Consider the following 18,616-nt stretch of genomic DNA (forward strand, 5'->3'; position numbering starts at 1 on the left):
TATATACCACAGCTTCTTTACCCATTCATCTATTGATCGGTACTTAGTTTTTTTTTTCCCCCTATTTCTTGGCAATTGTAAACAGTGCTGCAGTGAACATGGAAGTGCATATATCTTTTGGAGTTAGTGTTTTCATTTTCTTCAGATAAATACTCAGAGGTGGAATTGCTGCATCATATGGTAGTTCTGTTTTTAATTTTTTGAGGAACCTCCATACCTTTTTACATAGTGGCTACACCCATTTGCATTCCCACTAATAGTGCACAGGAGTTCCCTTTTCTCCACATGCTCACTAGCACTTGTTAAAGGTAAATGTGACAAGATTTAGTGATATTGGATATTAAGTAAATGCTAGATACCTGACTTAAATAATTGCAGGCTCTGCCATCATTGCGGAGCCTGACATGGGGCTTGATCTCATGAAACATGAGATCATGACCTGAGCTGAAATCTAGAGTCAGATATTTAACTGACTGAGCCACCCAGGTGTCCCTGACTTAAATAACTTGAGAGAGAACTGAAATAGGAATGTTGAAATAGAGTTGAGTAGACTGTGTTTGATTTTGGGCAGCTCCATTTTGAGGTGCAAGTGACGTTAACAGAGTAATGTCACACTTTTTTTTTGTATAATTCAGCAGCCTTGAGGAGAGGTCTAGAATAAACTTTATGTGTGTGTAAATGGCAGTTTTTATACCTGCATGTGGGTGAGTTTGCCAGGGAGAGATGATAAAGCCTAGAGAGCCTAGGACTGACCATGGAGGCATTGCATCTGTAAAGTGACTTTGCAAAGGACACAGAGATGAGTGTTCAGGGAGTTAGAACAAACCAGGTGAATGTTAGTCCATGTATTTTACTCTCCAAAATCTCCAAAATACCGAAGTCTCAGTATTTACTTTTCTATGGAATTATGAACCCCCCAAACTTAACTTCGTGTCAGAATTTAGCTAAAATTTGTACTAAACTCGTGCTATTACAAAAGCAAGAGTTTAAAAGATAAGTAGAAGCATTAAAAATGTAGCTCTTTACAATTTGTAACATCAATGACTAACTATATCAGATAATCTCCAAAATTGCTGAGGGGAAGGGAACTGAACTGGCCTGAGTTGTGAATTGTTTTACTATAAAAACCGGTTTGCTTTGTTTCAAGAACTGTGAAGGGTCTGAGTTTTTGCCATCTATGCAAGCTAGCAAGTTAGACTGCCACAGTTTCTTAGATGCTGGTAGAAGATACAAGACTTCTGGGTTAGAGACATAGGACTTCTTCTTCATGACAATGGCAGGAGCCAGTGTTGGCATTTGTGCCAGTTTTCCAAGCCCAAGCTCCATAGAGAAATGTGAAGAGGGCTGAGTGATGCCTGTGGTTCTACCTTGCCTGTATTGCAGCCTAGTCTGTTTTATAGGAGAGGAACCTCCAGGTTAGGGAACCCATACTTTTACAATGGGAAGTAGCCTGTCCAGTGTTAATCCTAGAGGGAGATGACATCTTTGTTGTTTGAGACAGTAAATGAACCTGCCCTTTGCTCCTGAGGGAGACATTTTTATCCTTCATGTTTATCATATGTTTATCCTTACAAACATATTTAACAAGATATTATGGAACAAAGAGAGGCAATGGCTGTACTCACAAGATACACAGAAATGTTATGGAACCATGGACAATTTACCTTCAACGATATTTGCCCCTAATTTCTTAAAAAATTTTTTTTAAATGTTTATTTATTTTTGAGAGAGAAAGACAGAGTGCAAGTGGGGGAGGGGCAGAGAGAGAGGGAGACAGTCCGAAGCAGACTCCAGGCTCTGAGCTGTCAGCACAGAGCCCAGTGTGGGGCTCGAAACCACAAACAGATCATGACCTGAGCTGGAGTCAGACGCCTAACCTAGTGAGCCACCCGAGTATTCCAATATTTGCCCCTAATTTCTATACATTTCTTGGATTCTGGTAAAATTTCTCATGACTATACTTTTTACTGGTCACTCATTAATTTGTCTGACAAAGGCTGGGACTAGAGCTATTCAGTTTATCTCATAAGACATTTAATTAAAGTTATTCATTGTCAGTAGGGTAGCAGGATGAGGTCAAACTGCAATATTGACCTCAACTGTGCTCCCTAGGGTCCTAGACCCAGGCATTTGAACAAGTGCCAAGGTCTGCCTTAGAGAGCCAAGTGGCTTTCTCTATAAGTTTCTTCACCGATTTTCTACTTGATCCAGGGCATTAATCTAAGAATTACAGGATGTATTAAGGAATGCACAGATTTGGCCTTGTCCTGCAAGGAGGAAGTCTAGGACAATTCTGTCATCCATCATAATCCTGGTCGGTGAATTGAGACTGACCTGAGTGGCCCCAGGACTGAGGTGATATCACTGATCACCTTAGCTGAAATCAGGGACAAGTTTCCAACCACATTTCGTTTGTTTCTTTTTCTTTTTTTTTTTTTTTTAAAGTTTTATTTATTTATTTTGAGAGAGACAGAGGTGGTGTGAGTGGAAGGGGCAGAGAGACAGGAAGAGAGAGAATCCCAAGCAGGCTCCATGCTGCCTGCGCAGAGCCTGATGTAGGGTCCGAACTCACGAAATTATGAGATCATGACCTGAGCTGAAATCAAGAGATGGATGCTTAACCGACTGAACCACCCAGGCTCATTTTCCAATGGGATGACTCCCATTTTAGGGATAACTGCCTCAGACTGCATGTAATTAACAAGTTATCCTTCTGAGAGGTCCATCCACCCCCATCCCCCCACCAAATAATTAAGAATACCCTTACTTTGGAAAGGGCAAAGTTCATGTTTGCTGCACCAGTATTCCTGTGAAGAATGTGGTGTTTACAGTTGTTGTCCCCTTCTTCCCCAGATACATCCTAAAGTCAAGGAGCACAGGCTGAGTTTCTGCAGTGTTGCCTCCTGGAGAGCTGCTAGGCTTTAGAGGTTCCAGAGAGTCTAATGCTAAAACAAGTTGAGAGTCTAATGCTAAAACAAGTAATGTTTTTGGAGGGATTACCTGAAGGCAGTCAGTCCAGTCTGTCCTATTTATGCCATCAGCCAGGTAGCATTCATCTGCCCTTTGGAATGACTAAATGATAGCTATAGGAAAGACACCTGGAGGTATTGACAGGTATTATATATGGGAAGTATAGGAACTGGGGCCCTCGGCTGCTTCCTGAAGACTTCTCTGTGACATTAAAGAGAATGGTGATCCAGTTGTGATCATAGCTGTTCAGCAGGGTATGGCAGACTTAGCAGCCTAATTTCAGGCACTTCCACTGTTTAGGAGAGCTGCACTAGGGAATTTTCCTTTGTGAGAAAGACTCCAGGGGTGATTTTGGAAGACCGAGATTACTAAAGCCCCTCTTTCTTCCCTTTTGAGATCTAAAGTGTTTACTCCATGGGTGCCAGAGTTCTTCTAGTTCCACAAGATCGGGGTGTCCTGTACCAGTACAGAACTTCTCCCTTTCCCCCAGTCATCCCTGACTCTCACCCAAACCTTTTGTCTGGAAGGGTCAGATGCAAGAGGGACAAGGGCATTTTTATTAAATGTAATTACAGAGACCCTGCTGTGTCTTCTGTTTTGGTCCACATGATTCACTGTAAGGGGACTTCATGAGCAGTATACTTTCTTAACCAAATGGTCACTATCTGTATTGTCTAAGACCACAGAAATCCAACAAGAAAATTCAGGTGACTGAACCAGAATTATGTTAGAAATCCCAAGGCCCTCTTTTGTCTAGGCTGCTATCCAGAGGGTACAAATCAGGCCAGCTTGGGGTTTCCATTAGAGGAAAGAAAGAAGCATCACCTTTGGGAATGGTCAGGACAGATCTCAAGTGGCAAGGAGGAGATGGTCTCTTCCTGGGGTCATCCACATTCAGTAACCAAACTGCTGTACTGATATGTGTGAACCAGGAAGAATTAAGGAAGGTATAGTCAGAAATCTTTCTGAGTTGATTAAAAAAACTTTTTAATTATGGTAAAATACACATGACATAAAATTTCCCATCTTAACCTTTTTTTTTTTTTTTTAAATTTTTATTTTTTAAGTAATCTCTACATCCAGCATGGGCCTCGAACTCAAAACCCCAAGATCAGGAGTCGCATGTTGTACTGACTGAGCCAGGCAGTCGGTACCTAACCATTTTAAGTGTTCGGTTCTTTAGTGTTAAGTATGTTCATAGTGTTGTGCAACCAATTTTCAGAACTCTCTTCATCTTACAGAACTGAAAGTCTGTATCCATTAAATAACACGTCCCATTGCCCTCTCCCTCCAGACCCTAGCAACTGTAATCCTGTTTTGTCTCTATGAATCTGACTACTCTAGATACTTCATATCAGTAGAATCATATAATATTTTTCCTTTTGTGACTGGCTTATTTTAGTTGGCATAATGGCCTCAAAATTCATATTGTAGTATGTGTCAGAATTTCTTTACTGAAAAAAAATTTTTTTTTCTTTAATGTTTATTTTTGAGAGAGAGACCACAAGTGGGGAAAGGGCAGAGAGAGGGAGAAATAGAATCGGAAGCAGGCTCCAGGCTCTGTGCTGACAGCTCAGCACAGATGTGGGGCTCGAACTCACCGAACCACGAAATCATGACCTGAGCTGATGTCGGACCCTCAACTGACTGAGCCACCCAGGTGCCCCAGAATTTCTTTACTTTTTAAGGCTGAGTAATATTTCACACTTTGTTTATTCATCCTTCCATTAATGACACTTGGGTTATTCTACCTTTTGCCTCTTGTAAATAAAGCCACTATGGACATGAGTGTACAAATATCTCCTGAAGACCCTACTTTCAGTTCTTTTGGGTATATACCCAGCAGTGGAATTGTTGAGTCCTATGATAATTTTATTTTTAATCTTTTGAGGGACCACTACACTGTTTTCCACAGAAGTTGTATCATTTTACATTCTCACCAGCAATGCCCAGGTGTTCCATATTCTCCAGGTCCTCCTCAACACTTGTTATTTTCTGTTTGTTCTTTGGGGATAGTAGCCATCCTGATGGGTATGTTATCTCATTGTGGTTTTGATTTGAATTTCCCTAGTGATTTAGTAATGTTGAGCATCTTTTCATGTACTTATTGGCCATTTGTATATCTTCTTATCTATCTATCTATCTATCTTTGGAGAAATATCTAATCAAGTCCTTTGTCCATTTTTGAATCCAGTTTGTTTTTTGTTTTTGAATGTTTTGAGTTGATTTTTGAGGAGGTTGTTCCAGCATCCAGCAATACAGGATGCCTGTGGATGGTAGGGAGTGTGGAAGGCCATCAAATGCCTTCACTAACAGCCCATTGTTAGTGACCTTTGGAATAAAAACATCATTATCAGACTGCATATGGTTTGGAAAGTGAAAAACATGACAGATTAGTGTCAAGGGTAACAGTAGTGTGTCTGGAGTCACCTGGAGTGGAATAGCAATACCATAACCTGAAAAAGTGTCATCAATGGTAAGGCACCACTAATAGTGTGAAGGGTGGGGGGTAAGGTCTGATGTAGCCAATCTGTCCGTAGCAAGTGATGTGACCTCCTTCACCATGAGACAAATGGATCTTCTGGGAATTACACGTGTCGGATGCAGTGGCTGCCTCTGCATCAGGAACACAGAGTCCTTTACCATGATTCTATTCTGTGACTGTACATGTGTTGCTGTATGATGATAGAACCTGCAGCGGTAATGGCAATCTGGGCAGTACAGTCTTAATCAGCTTCATTCCATTTGATCTCTTCAGACACTGGGCCCTTACCGTGGGCATCTGTGGTTGTGACCTCGATGATCTGATCAGCCACTGCAATATGTCCCCACAGTTTATGACCAGTTTTTAATATGTCAGTCTGTAGTTTTCCAAGTGGTAGACCAAACAGGTAGGTCATTGGTAACAGACTCAGAGTCAGTAAAAATGTAACAAGGTTTATGAGGGGGAGTATTGGTCAGATCTATGAGAGTATTCTTGAATTCTGCCCACAGAGTAAAGCAACCACACCCATTTTCAGCTCTGTGTGGCTGGCCCTGAAATTGAACAGCACAGCAGCCCACCAGGCACTCTTGGGTTTCATTGTAGTTGAATCGTTGGTGAGCCAGGTGCAGATGTTCATGGGATCCTCTGTGAGTCAGGTGCTTCAATGAGCCAGCGACTTTGGTTCACGTGGCAGAGTGAAGGATAAAATTTCCCCACAGGGATAATTGCCATTTTTTTCATATGAAACTGAAATACCATAGGGGCCAGGCTGGTTGCATTCTTGAATATCCCACTTCGGTGTGAGAAAAGAGGCTTGATAGGCTCTTCCCACCTTACTAGTCATTGAGTTTGTGTTAACGCATCCTAAATAGGAAACTCCAAAAGGAGTGTACCTGGTGGCCGTGTCAGGGAGGCATTGAATCCAAAAATTAAGGGATACCTTTGGTGGAGGCTGCTCCTCTTGCCAGAGGCTCCAGTCAGTAAACTCATCTGTGCATGGATACTTGTACTGAAAGGGATCATAAGGATTGTGGAACGCCTAAGCTACCAGTGCTTTCTACATGGGCTCTTCCCAGTTGTCATAATCCCCTTCGGCACTTAGGAGCATTCACGGTGCAGATGTGTAAAATCAGTACCAGTTATACATTCAGTGATAGAAGCCACAACAGTAATACACTGAATTGGTTCAAAGATACCAGCTGTAAAGTATGAGTTAGTTACTCTTTCTCACTGTGAATCCTGTCCAAACCTCAATAGCTGAAAGCAAGTACCCTCTCCCTTCACAGAATGGCTATGAAGGTGACATGGGCTTCTGTATCTAACAGCCATGAAATTTTGGGTTCTTCCCCTCCTTCATGATCTGGCATACTTGGGTATGTTTGATCTTCAGTTCCCCTTAGGGACTAGGAAAACTCCACCCCCAATCATCTTTCTCTGTAAAGCAGCTGAGGCTGGGCTAGAGGGGAGGTGGGGAGAGAGCAGCTCTGCACCAGTAAACAAGGTGCATTTCCTTTCAGTTTTGAGCAGTGCTGTAGCTACAAGCTGATCAATCAAATAAATCTGTAGTGTTTTTGATCCACCCAAGGTCCCATGGTCTGTGGCAGGGTCATCATTACTGACATTCAGCAACTACAGCCAGATAGCTTTCTGACAGAGAGATGAGCTTGTGCCCTTTGGATGACTTGTGACAGCATTATTTTTAAGAATCCACCTACTGTAGGCTATGTGCTGCTCCATTGTCATGATAACCTCTCTTAAATTCTTGCTTGATTTCAACATAAGAATTAGAGGAGTTTTCCAAGTGTGGAAGGTCTGAGAGTAGGAATTTATCTAGATTTCTTGGGCGAGTTTCTCATTCTCCAGTGATCCCCTTCATCATCATTTTAATCCTAAATCAGTACAGTAAGAACCTGAAGACTACTCAGTGCCTGTAGTAGTTTCTCTCAGTAAAATTTCAGGGGTGGGAGTGGAGTTGAGCAAACCTCCCTCATAGCAGACAGGACCTACTGCCAAAAAATGCTGAGGTCTTTTACTCATCTTGTATGGACTGAATGTTGACAAGGATAGACTGTAGAAGGGACTGAGCAGTAACATAGTCAGCTGTTGCCATGTGTACTAAGCATTATGTGGGGCGTCTGGGTGGCTCAGTTAAGCATCTGACTCTTCATTTTGGCTCAGATTATGACCTAGCAGTTCATGAGTTTGAGCCCTGCTTCGGGCTGTGCCCTGACAGCACAGAGCCTGCTTGGGATTCTCCCCCCAACCTCTTCCCCTGCTTTCTCACTCTCTCTCAAAATAAATAAGTAAAAGCTTAAAAAATTTCTTAAAACATTATGTGCCCCGTCCCCATATCTTCTAAGCAAACTAGCTGAAGTTCTAAAGATTCTTCTGGTTCTGACCACAGTGGTTGCAGTTTTTCTCCTTTGGCACCCAGTGAAACATTGGGTGTAAAATTGTCTGAAAGGGAACAGAACTTTGTGTTCCCTGCTCCCTCTGCCAGGTAAATCTTAGTACCAGTTGTTTATAGGGCATACCTTCTGAAGCTGACTGTCAGGTTGATGGAAAGTTAACAGTAACTGGGGCATCATTCAGACTGCTATCTTTGAACCTACAAAATGGTCCTCACCCTGAAACTATCACCTCAGCTTAGCCTTATTAATAGGCAGTAGAGGACAGTTCATTGCTTGGTTGACCATCCCATTTGGTCAGCACGTTCACTCACGATTCCCATGGACTTCTTTTGATTCCTGTTTGCTGGTCTTTCGTTCCATTTCTAGAAAACTCTGTCAGCATTCCATTCTCCTTGCTGAAACTGTCAAAAATTCTGAAGAGTTTTAAGATTATTTTACATTTCCTGCAAGCTAAGAAGTTAGCCTGCCAGAATAGATACTGTTAAGAGACATGAGACTCTTGGGTCAGACCCAGGATGTCATTGCTCATGGCAATGGCAGTAGCCAATGTCAGTATTTGTGCTAGATAACTAGCCCCAATTTCCATAGGATCCTGCAAAGAGAGCCAGGTGATACTTGTACACACAGTTAGTTTCATTACAAGAAAGGAACTCCCAGTTTATGGGACCAGATTTTTTACAACAGGCAAAAAGCCTTCCTGACCTTTGCCCCAGGGATGACATTATTTTTATTACACTGGGAAGAAACAACTCTGCCATCTGCTCTCCAAGAAGACACTATATGAAGGCTGTTTACTATATAAATATCCAGGACAGAGGGAGTAGTGCTTTTTCTTATAAGATGTGGAAAATTGCTAGATACTTAGGGTAGTTGTCTCCCTCATTTTGGAGTCGGGACAACATTTTTAATTACAGGTTCTTTCCCAATCAATTTTTTAAAATTTGGAAATAGAGGGGCACATGAGTGGCTTAGTCTGATCCTTGGTTTCAGCTCAGTTCATGATCTCATGATCATGGGATCAAGCCCCGCATGGGGCTCTGCACTGAACGTGGAGCCTGCTTGAAATATCTCTGTCTCTTTCTCTCTGCCTCTTCTTCTCCCTCTTTCTCCACTCCGCATGCGTGTTCTCTCTCTAAAGTAAATAAAATTTGGAAATAGAATCTTCAACAGGCATTAACATGAAATTTTTTCTTTCTTTTTTTTTTTTTTTAAATGTTTATTTATTTTTGAGACAGAGCAAGACAGAGCATGAGCAAGGGAGAGGCAGAGAGAGAGGGAGACACAAAATCCGAAGCAGGTTCCAGGCTCTGAGCTGTCAGCACAGAGCCAGACGTGGGGCTCAAACTCGTCAATGGCGAGATCGTGACCTGAGCTGAAGTTGGATGCTCAACCGACTGAGCCACACAGGCGCCCCTTCTTGTTTTATTTTTCTGACAATACTCCCCTGCCCCTTGCTGCTTTTCTACCTAGACTATTGTAATTGCTTCCTACCTGGTCTCACTGCCAGTACTCTTGTTCTGTCTGTCCTCAACACTTCTACCAGAGGTATTTTTTAAAATGCAGATCTGATGATGTCACTCAGTTCAGATTTGTCATTGGTTCCTCACTACCATTAGGGCAAAGTTTAAATTGTCGAGTAGTTGTGTAATTATTTCTTATGTGCTGACTACTGTCCAGTTTTAAATGTTGGCAACTAAACAACAGCAAATTTTTTTTTAAGCCATAAAGGCCAGAATTAGCTAGGCTTCATGTTGCCAATGTATAACCTCTGCTGTAACTTACCATCTTTTCTAATAATTGCCTTGAATAATTTCCCTATCTGCGTCTTCTTTTATTCATACTTAAAAACCTACATGCTGTATAGTCTTTAAGTGAGCCCTTCTGAACCTAGTTAGGTATCTTGGCTCTGACATTGTGCATGTGTCACTACAGCATTAACCTCATTGTGTTGTAGTTATTTTATTTTATTTTATTTTTCCAGGTCTGCCTCCCCAGTAAATAAAGTGTAAGCTTCTCAGAGCAAGACCCCTCCACTTTCCATACACACTGAGTTTTTAGGAATGAAAATTGCTTTCCTGGAAATTGTTTTGGAATCAAATCCATTAAATCTGTTGGTGCTTTTTTTTTTAAATTTTTTTTTCAACGTTTTTTATTTATTTTTGGGACAGAGAGAGACAGAGCATGAACGGGGGAGGGGCAGAGAGAGAGGGAGACACAGAATCGGAAACAGGCTCCAGGCTCCGAGCCATCAGCCCAGAGCCTGACGCGGGGCTCGAACTCACGGACCGCGAGATCGTGACCTGGCTGAAGTCGGACGCTTAACCGACTGCGCCACCCAGGCGCCCCTGTTGGTGCTTTTAATCACCTTTAGATAGTACCTGTTTTGAGCCTCAAGGATGTTAATTTCCTTAATTTTGAAGGGAAAGATATAGTATTCACTGGAGATCAGACATGTAATTCAGTCCTGTGGTCCAACGTGTATGTAGTCCGGTATAATGGACATAATATAATTTACTGTGCCTAATAATATTTTTTTTGCTTTTTTCACATTTAAAATACAGACTGTGGACATTCATAAAGAAAAAGTGGCTCGAAGAGAGATTGGCATTTTGACAACAAATAAGAATACATCAAGAACTCACAAAATAATAGCACCTGCAAATATGGAGCGCCCTGTAAGGTATATTCGGAAACCTATTGACTATACAGTTCTGGATGATGTGGGCCATGGTGTCAAGGTAAGCATTTTTATGTTACATTAACTTGAAATAATTTATCCAGTAAATACTTTGAGTAGGAAATAGGAAGATAAAAATAATTTTCTTTTTAAAAAAATATTTATTTTGAGAGAGAGAGCCTGTGAGGGAGGGGTAGAAAGAGAGAGAATCCCAAGCAGTCTCCACACTGTTAGTTCAGAGCCCAAAGTGGGGCTTAATCCCATGAACTGTGAGATCGTGACCTGAGCCCAAATCAAGAGTCACACACTCAACCAGGTGAGCCACCCAAGTGCTCCTAATTTTCTTAATTAATAGATTCTATTAGCTAGTAGCTAGCATTACAGTTTTCAAAGAACATTTAATATTAATTGTGTATTCTATATACTAAGCTTAAGGCAGAATTTTACCTGTGGAACAGGCTTTATTTAAGAAGATAATAAAACTTAAAATGGCTGTTCATCAGTTAAGCCATTTGAATCCTAAACTAATACTTCAAATTTGTGAGTACCATGAATGAATGGATATTTAAAAATAAAACTTGTAGGCTTTACAGAGTTGGTTTAGAAAATAATTTATAAGAACTTTCACCCTTTGATTTCTAAATATGTTTATATATTAGTGCATATGTGTAGATGTGGCTGTAATTCCAGCAACTTATGAAAAATAAAAGATTGTATGTAGTTTTGTTTTGTGCCCCACCCCCATCTCTTCCTCCTCACCCCTGCCCCTAAGGGCTTTTAGGAGAGATTATTTGTTGCCCATGTTTATTTCTTAGCATGGCAGAATTAACTCCTTTTGAAGGATACCTGTGACTTGTCAACTTCATAGGTGTTCGTGGGTCATTTTGTAAACATCCTGAATGGCCTGAATTCTTCCGTCTTCTCTCTTCAGGATAAATGATTCCTCTCAAATTCAGTAGTCCTTTTCCTAGAGGACCTTTATTTTGATTTTGTATCTAGTTTTCAGAATTTTTATAATAGAATTTTAGGAGTCAGCTAGAATCTGGAAGCTTTCCCTAGCTGATTGATCTGACAGATGCTATTGCTGGATCTGTTGCATTCTGAATTATTTGGGGTTCTTGATCAAGAGGGGGGAAATAGCTGACTGATAACACTGACCTTTATTCTTCTCTGAGATTATGGAATCTGCTCTTTACTGTGATGCTTGGAAGTTATATGTAAAATTTGAACACTTTGCACATGTAAAGGATGCTACTTGTTTCTTTCTTATATTTTTACCCAGAGGATGTGGCTAGGGCTGTGTAAGAGCTTAAATTCAATTTTAATTTAAGATATTTTAGACTAGATTGAACTTTAGGATTTGAATATTGAGAGTCTAGAAGAACTCTTTGTATGATTAACTGCCTTGGGATTAAAAATTACATATATACATATATACATATGCATGCATGTACACACACAAACCCACTCTCACTCACTTCTCCTTTTTATTTCTTTCAGAACAGTATACATGCATTAAGAAAGTTCTGTCACCAGCTTAGAAGTGAATATCCTATATTATCCCTCTACTAATAAATATATTTAATAGTTTAATACATAGTCCTTAGCAGATTAGAAGATGAAAGCAAATTTTACAAGGAAGTTTTGGGTGAGAAAATGAAGCTGTTTCATCATAAATGTATAAATGGGAAGTGTAAATGCCACATTACATATATATATATATATATATATATATGAAGTATATATATATATATATATATATGAAGTATATATATATATATATGAAGTATATATATATGAAGTATATATATATATATATGAAGTATATATATATGAAGTATATATATATATGAAGTATATATATATATGAAGTATATATATATGAAGTATATATATATATATATATGAAGTATGAAGATGTAAATTTAGGCAGTCTACTTTTTGTAATGGATGTTGACACTTTTTTTTTTTAGTATTGTGGCAAAATATAAAATTTACCATTTAACATTTTCAGTGTACAGCTTTGTGGCACTAAGTACATTTATATAGTTGTACAGGTTATTGTTTTGACTAGGGGTGGGAGGGTGGGTGGTCCATGAGAACATTATGTCTTAGAAGCTGCTATGTGGCATATTTGTCTATATTTTGTTTCTGTGACATACAAATATACACATAATTATTTTTTCCCCAGTTGTCTCATTGCCACTTTATTTCTCCTGTTTTCTGATTTTTCTGAGAGATCATTGCCAAATTAAATAAATACTTCTAGAGTATAGAGGTATAGGAAGCTTAGAAATTTGTAGTAGTTAATTTAACAAATGCTAGGGCCAATATTATGAGAAATAAAAGAGAGAAGCTGTACTTAGTTATAGATCTAGAATTATTTTATCTTTTGTCCCATTTACTGTTTAGAAATTTTTTTTCCTATTGATTGTTAAGGGTTCTTTTTTCTGTTAAGGAAATGAGCTCTTTATATATTGGCAAATATTTCTTCATACTGCTGTTTGACTTTTGCCTCTGTTGTTTTGGTATTTTAAAAAATATATACAGATTAAAAAAATTGCTTCCAAATATATTAATATTCTTACAGCTGCTAAGTTTTATGTTAAGGTTTCCATGCTCCAAAATTAATATTCCATCATATTTTATTTTGTGATATAAATTTAAGGGGTTTGGTATTTGTATTATTTAAATATTTACTGTGCTAAAGCGTTTTATGCTGTGAAGTAGATGGTTACACAGAAATTTGGTATGAATTAAAAATATGGAAAAAATGGGGCGCCTGGGAAGCTCAGTCGGTTGAACATCTGACTCGATCTCAGCTCAGGTCTTGATCTCAGGGTAATGATTCAAGTCCCTCATTGGGCTCCATGCTGTTTGTGGGCCCTACTTTAAAAAAAAAAAAAAAAAAATATATATATATATATATATATATATATATATATGGAAAAAAATGTATTTTTTAACATTTTATTTTATTCTTGAGAGATAGAGTATGAACGGGGAGGGACAGAGGGAAGGGAAGACACAGAACCTGAAGCAGGCTCCAGGCTCTGATCTGTCAGCACAGAGCCTGATGCGGGGCTTGAACCTGCAAACAGTGAGATCATGACCTGAGCTGAAGTTGGGTGCCCAACCGACTGAGCCGCCCAAACACCCCGTATATATGGAAAAAATATCTTAGGATTCTGGCTTGACTTTTGTAAACAGTATAAGATATGGATAAGAGAATCCTAGCACAGGGAAACTACTAGAATATATATACATAAAGGAGAACGCAAAGAAGATAAACCTTATAGGGAGCATAAGTTTTCAGGGTAAGTTAGACTAGACAAGACCTGAGTACTTAGTAGAGACATTTATTTTTAATAAACCATAATAATAATTAACAGCTTTATGGACTTGTTCCTAATTTACCAAGGACTTTCAATGTATGTGTTTGTTTTTAAGCCTTGAAAAGAACATGTGATCTAGGAGTTGTTACATTTTATTTGTGGAGACACTAAAGATTTAGGATAGGGGTAAATTTTTTTTTTAATTTTTAATGTTTATTTTTGAGAGAGAGAGAGAGAGACTGAGTACGAGTGGGGGAGGGGCAGAGAGAGAGAGGGAGACACAGAATTCGAAGCAGGCTCCAAGCTGTCAGCACAGAGCCTGACAGGGGGCTGGAACCTACAAAGTCTGAGATCATGACCTGAGCCAAAGTCAGATGCTTAGCCTATGGAACCACCCAGGTGCCCCAGGAATGATGTTTTTTAAAGGTTGTATTAGACAAAGGAGTAAACTAATGAATCATATAAAAGAAAGGATTGGCTGGCCTTACAGAGTTTTAGCACCTATAGTACATAAAGCTTTACTTAGACCAAAAGATAGGGAGGAATCAAAAAGAATTCTATTGTTTTCAACTCAAGATTCCAGGGAAATGGTAAATGTAAATGTTAAAGAAATGAAGTGAGATCTTAAGAAAATAAAAGTCTAGTTTGGATGTGTTTTGGGGACATTTAAGTGGAAAATCTTGTAGGTTGCTAACAATTAGAGTATTTTAAGCAGTAAGATATAGAGATTATTTCCTTCTAATACTCTCAAACTCAAACACTTCTGTATATAATTGGTAGAGAGGGCTGGGCTCCATACAAGGTTAAAGGTTATACCATTGCACAGTAGCAGAGTTCAGCTAGAATTTTTATTCCCAAATTCTCCATTCATTCTTTCATTTGGGATCAGTTTATACTTGAACGCTAACTTTTTTTTCTTATTCACTTGAAACCACAAATGGGGGCAGATGTGTGGCTATATTTAGAATACTTCTGGGGCACCTGGGTGGCCCAGTCGGTTAACTGTCTGACTTTGGCTCAGGTTCACGGTTTGTGAGTTTTAGCCCTGTGTCAGGCTCTGTGCTCATGGCTCAGAGCCTGGAACCTGCTTCAGATTCTGTGTCTGCTTCTCTCTGCCCCTTCCCCACTTTTGCTCTGTCTCTCTCAAAATAAGTAAACGTAAAAAAAAAAATTTTTTTTTTTTTTTAAATTTTTTTTTTTCAACGTTTTTTATTTATTTTTGGGACAGAGAGAGACAGAGCATGAACGGGGGAGGGGCAGAGAGAGAGGGAGACACAGAATCGGAAACAGGCTCCAGGCTCCGAGCCATCAGCCCAGAGCCTGACGCGGGGCTCGAACTCACGGACCGCGAGATCGTGACCTGGCTGAAGTCGGACGCTTAACCGACTGCGCCACCCAGGCGCCCCAAAAAAAAATTTTAAAGAATACTTCCAAGTTACCTTAGAATAGTATAATATTTAGTGTATTGTAATGCTGTCACATTAGTATATCTTGTTATTCAAGTTTACAGTTTCTAAATCCTGCTGTGGTATTTAGCAGTTAGGTAGGATTCTAGACATTGATAAAAATGAGCAATATCATTCTAAACAAACATTAAATAACACCAAAATTCTGGCGTAATTTCTAGAAATGAGACTGAATCTAAAAGACAAAGTACATTCCTCTTTTGGATGACTTTTTTTTTTTTAATGTTTATTTGTTTTTGAGAGAGAGAGAGAGGGCGCGGGTGTGCCCAAACGGGACGGGCAGAGAGAGAGGGAGACATAGCATCTGAAGCAGGCTCCAGGCTCCAAGGTGTCAGCACAGAGCCCCGTGTGGGGCTTAAACTCATGAACTGTGAGATCATGACCTGAGCTGAAGTTGGATGCTTAACCAACTGAACCACCTAGGTGCCCCTGGATGACTTTCTTAATGTTGCCTTTATGGTCACCTGAAAAATGGTAGCTACATATTTAAAAGGGAACATGTTAAAGAAAGAACTTGAGACCCCAGAATATACAAACTTAGAGTCTACAACGTAAAGATACTTTTTCTTAAGTGGCATCGTACAAGTAGTGATGCTTTAGGACTGTACTCATTATTTCATGTTATTCATAAGCCATATTAGCTCATATATAGGCTAATCATCTTTCATAGAAGTAGCCTTTAGGACCAAAGCAATTTTTCTTCCAATTTTGAATTTTGGCTAAACTGGTTCAGAAGAAAACTTAGAACCAAAGCAACCTGTAACTTCCTACTACTGTTGGCTTGCTCAGATTTAGATTCATAAGTTACAAATGAGGTTTCCGGACCCTGTTTGTGCCTTAGTTAGAATCTGACTAAGGAACTATTGTGCATAGTGATTTTTTTAAATTTAACTTTAATTTGTTATTTTTTAAAATAAATTAAAACAATAATTTTATTTATTTTTGAGAGTGTGTGTGCGCATACGCTTGAGCAGGGGAAGGGCATAGAGAGAAGGGGACAGTGGATCTGAAGCAGGCTCTGACAGCAGATTGCCTGATGCAGGGCTCAAACTCACAAACTGTGAGATCATGACCTGAGCTGAAGTCAGGCACTTAACCCACACTGAGACATCCAGGCACCCCTGGTTTTTTTTTTTAAACATCAAGGTGCTAGGCCCTTTTCTGAATTTGGAAGCAACAGGTGATTTTGAATGTTAACATTTATAATTTATCAATTTTTAAAATATTATATTACCATTCGAATAATGAATACTTGGGCATTGACTTTTTTAGGAAAGCCTGAGGCCTTGTACACTTCTGTGTTAAAGTGGACTTAGATTTAATGTGATAAGGTGTTTGTGTTTAAATCAGTGTTTATCACCTGTGATTCAGTTGAGTTAGTTTCATAGGATAAAATACTAACCTAAGACATTGGACCTGTATAAGATTGGCATAATTAAGTGGTGGTTTTCGTATGAATATATTCTTTTGAAAAATATTTGATACACACGAATATTTCCCTATTGCTTATGGATATTTTTTCTTTATAAAATATTTGAAATATGGCTGGGTAAAAGCTTATTAACATGAATTGAATAATTGTAAATATAAACGTGTCCTATCAGATATAATTTATTTCGAATTAATTTCTACTTTTTCCCCCCTTTTTTTGCCAACGTAAAGTGGCTAAAAGCCAAGGTAAGAGATACTACTTATCATTTGATCCACAGTATTCCCTCTATATTGATAGAGGCTGCAGAGCCACTAAAATTTGAAAACTCTTCCTATGTCTGTCTGCTTTTTCCCCTAGGATTTATGTAGATTAAATATACTGAAACTCAGTTCAAATCAGCAACATTTAGCTTGGATGTGTTAATATATCAAAGATATATTGACATCTGCATTTATATAGGAACATTAATTTTGCTAACATTTATTGCTTTGCTCATTTTTTTGATAGTTGCCTTGCTTTTATTGACTTAACAATTTGGAGGTTTTCCAGACATATATGACTTTGTTACTGAATTGTTAAGATAACGATTTTTCAGATGTATGTTTTAGCAAGTTGACACTGAGATCTGTAGTTTTTATTCATGCACATATCTAAAAAAATTTGGAGAAACCCAGTATTTGAATGCAGATAAGTTTGATCTCAGTGAACATGTTTCACAACAATAAAATAATATATAAAATCCAATATTCACACCTGTATTTTGCTATAAATTAGTATGAATAACAGAAAGATAATAGGAAAAGCCAAGTGCAGGTGGTTTCTTGACTTATTAAAATGTGGTACCAAAGTCTGTTATTAAAATTGTCTGGGAATCCTTACTTCACATTCTGATATTAAAAAAATAATATATGGTGTCAAAACACCAACAGAACAATTTGATATAAAAATAAAAGCTTTTCTTTCCACATTTTAGCATGGAAATAACCAGCCTGCAAGAACTGGCACACTGTCGAGAACAAATCCTCCTACTCAGAAACCACCAAGCCCTCCCATGTCAGGCCGGGGAACACTGGGGTAATAATTCAACTTCATTTTACAAGAAAATCCATAGGCTGAAGAAAAAGATATTTCTGTGACTTAAGTAAATGTATGGGTTCTTGCTGTGGGACCCTCTCAGTGTGAACTACCTTTTACAAATTTCATTTTGGCTCTTATTTCCTTCAACAGAATCCATGGTGAATCTGTTTGTTTTATAATATTCTCTATGGAAGTCTGTACTAGAAAACTTCTTTTGTATATATGTCAATAAACATCATTTATTTTTTTTCTAATTCATTTTTTTGGGGAAAAAAAAAATAAGTGTAGCCTAAGTTTATGTCTAGTGAAATTACCAGAGGATTCCATATGGTGCTTTCACATGTGTTTATAGTATGCATATTGCAGGACTTTAAATAAGTGGTATATTTTATGTAGTTTGATTTCATAGCCTGCATCTCTTCTTGGCACCTGAAATTAGGGACTCTTTATCTTTAACTGTGCTTCTGCTGGTAATCTGAGGGCCCTTCATACTTGAACTTTGAGGGAAGGCTAGTTGGAGAAATAGAAAAGGTAACAATTTGTGGCTTCTTCCTTCTCAGTTCTCAGTGCAATAAAAATATTGAATAATTGGGAAGATATTTCTGAAAGATTATTCACCTTAAAATAGGAAGTAATGTAGTAGAGTTCTTGGTTTTGGTAGAAAGGTGAGGAACCATTATTTTATAGTAACAGGGATTAACAGTCAACAGTTTCATAGAATCTTAGTTCCCATTTTCGTTCTGTAAACCCCTGTCCCCTGAAA

At 38.7% G+C, this 18,616-nt stretch overlaps 1 protein-coding gene across 15 annotated transcripts in view; it reads left to right on the forward strand.

The window, feature by feature from the left end:
* ABI1 (abl interactor 1) overlaps positions 1-18,616 on the forward strand; it is a 132,336-nt gene that overhangs the window by 89,678 nt on the left and 24,042 nt on the right. For 9 of the 15 annotated variants that reach the window (XM_058681642.1, XM_058681643.1, XM_058681647.1 and 6 more), the window contains exons 3-5: positions 10,428-10,604; positions 17,007-17,021; positions 17,750-17,850. In XM_058681642.1, coding sequence (XP_058537625.1) covers positions 10,428-10,604; positions 17,007-17,021; positions 17,750-17,850 — 293 coding nt within the window. The remainder of the gene's footprint in view (positions 1-10,427; positions 10,605-17,006; positions 17,022-17,749; positions 17,851-18,616) is intronic. The other 6 variants (XM_058681644.1, XM_058681650.1, XM_058681649.1 and 3 more) reach the window with 1 other exon arrangement.

This window comes from Neofelis nebulosa, chromosome 8, assembly GCF_028018385.1.
Source record: "Neofelis nebulosa isolate mNeoNeb1 chromosome 8, mNeoNeb1.pri, whole genome shotgun sequence".
NCBI classification, from domain to species: domain Eukaryota; kingdom Metazoa; phylum Chordata; class Mammalia; order Carnivora; family Felidae; genus Neofelis; species Neofelis nebulosa.